This window comes from Pundamilia nyererei, unplaced genomic scaffold (assembly GCF_000239375.1).
Source record: "Pundamilia nyererei isolate P.nyererei 1_Seehausen unplaced genomic scaffold, PunNye1.0 scaffold00049, whole genome shotgun sequence".
NCBI classification, from domain to species: Eukaryota; Metazoa; Chordata; class Actinopteri; order Cichliformes; family Cichlidae; genus Pundamilia; species Pundamilia nyererei.
The window spans coordinates 1,123,056-1,124,250 of record NW_005187450.1 but is presented as its reverse complement, the minus strand read 5'-3'; the positions used below and the strand labels follow the sequence as shown (position 1 = coordinate 1,124,250).

Sequence of the window (1,195 nt, the reverse complement as noted above, 5' to 3'; positions counted from 1 at the left end):
GAAGCTTAGAAAACCCTTCTTGGACACAACAGATCTGAAAAGAAGAGATTTTATTCATTTATTTATTTTTTAAGAGAGCGCTTGTTTTCTGAGGAAGAAGCAGAGTTAGTTTGTTTCCAGCTGAAATCATCCAGGTTCAGGAATTTGAATCAATCCACATCATTTCTGCTTGAACTAGAGAACATGAGTATCGACTTACATTTGGTCTGTGAGACACATGTCATAGTGACAGTATTTGGGTTAACATGGCATTACTCACCCTGGTCGCATTTCTTCAATATCAGGCACCAAGTTGAGGAACTCGTTCTTTGCAGCCCGCGCAAGGTAGGAGGTCTCCAGAGTGGGAACCATCGGGAAGTTTTCATAGTCTGAGCAGGAGGGACTGGAGGCACGTGAGCTGTTCTCAGGGGTCCTTTAACACAAATCACACCAAGTTAGAATCAAATAGATGACCTGTCAATAACTGTTTGCAGATCGAGGTCAATGTTCCTAAAAATGTGTTTACTTCTGGTCCATGGAGCCACAGCGGGAGTCCGACAGAGAGGGGCAGGTAGAGGAAGGGGTGAGGGTGGCACTGCTGAAGCTCGTCACGGATGGATCACGTCCGATCGGTGAGATGTGAGAAAGCTGAAGTGAAACAACAGCAGGATGAGGTAGACGTTAATATATCAACTCAATGATGTGACACAAAAAGGCAGTTTTTTTTACTTCTTATTTCTCACCTTGCAGTCACTGATGCTGTTCACCAGTTGGTTGTATTCACTATTGAAGGTGTGTGTCAGAAGGCGCAGGCACTACAACACAACAGGAACAAGACCGATCAGCTCCGAGCAGAGAAGGAAGAAGGCAGCAACAAGAACGCCCACTAAGCCCACGTTTTTCTCACCTTGGTGGCCAGCTCCTTCTCACGATCCACCAGGCTCTCGATGTCGGCGGAATCGTAGCCGCTGCTCTCGCTCGGCGTGATGGCGCTTTCAAAGGTGGTGCTGGAGATCTGAGAGGAGATGGAGGTGGACGTGGACAGGGTGCCGGAGCTCATGCTGGGGGACAGAGACTCGCTCAGGGACTTGGTGGTGGGAGCTGTTCCTACGGGAGCCGCCTCTCCCAGCTTCTCTCTCAGCGCCAGAAGGTGACGGGTCTTTTCCACCTGGATGAAAGATGGGGGCGAATGTGAGGTGGGGATAAGAGGGGAGGG

At 49.3% G+C, this 1,195-nt stretch overlaps 1 protein-coding gene across 1 annotated transcript in view; it reads right to left on the bottom strand.

Moving 5' to 3' along the window:
* The window catches only part of LOC102204402 (kinesin-like protein KIF1B), a gene marked incomplete at its 5' end in the record, with an annotated part of 6,353 nt that extends 5,164 nt beyond the window's left edge, over positions 1-1,189 (bottom strand). Inside the window, 5 exons of the mRNA XM_013910789.1 lie at positions 6-34; positions 260-412; positions 506-627; positions 723-794; positions 887-1,189. Of these exons, the coding sequence (XP_013766243.1) occupies positions 6-34; positions 260-412; positions 506-627; positions 723-794; positions 887-1,189 (679 nt within the window). The remainder of the gene's footprint in view (positions 1-5; positions 35-259; positions 413-505; positions 628-722; positions 795-886) is intronic.
* Between the last annotated feature and the right edge of the window lie 6 nt (positions 1,190-1,195).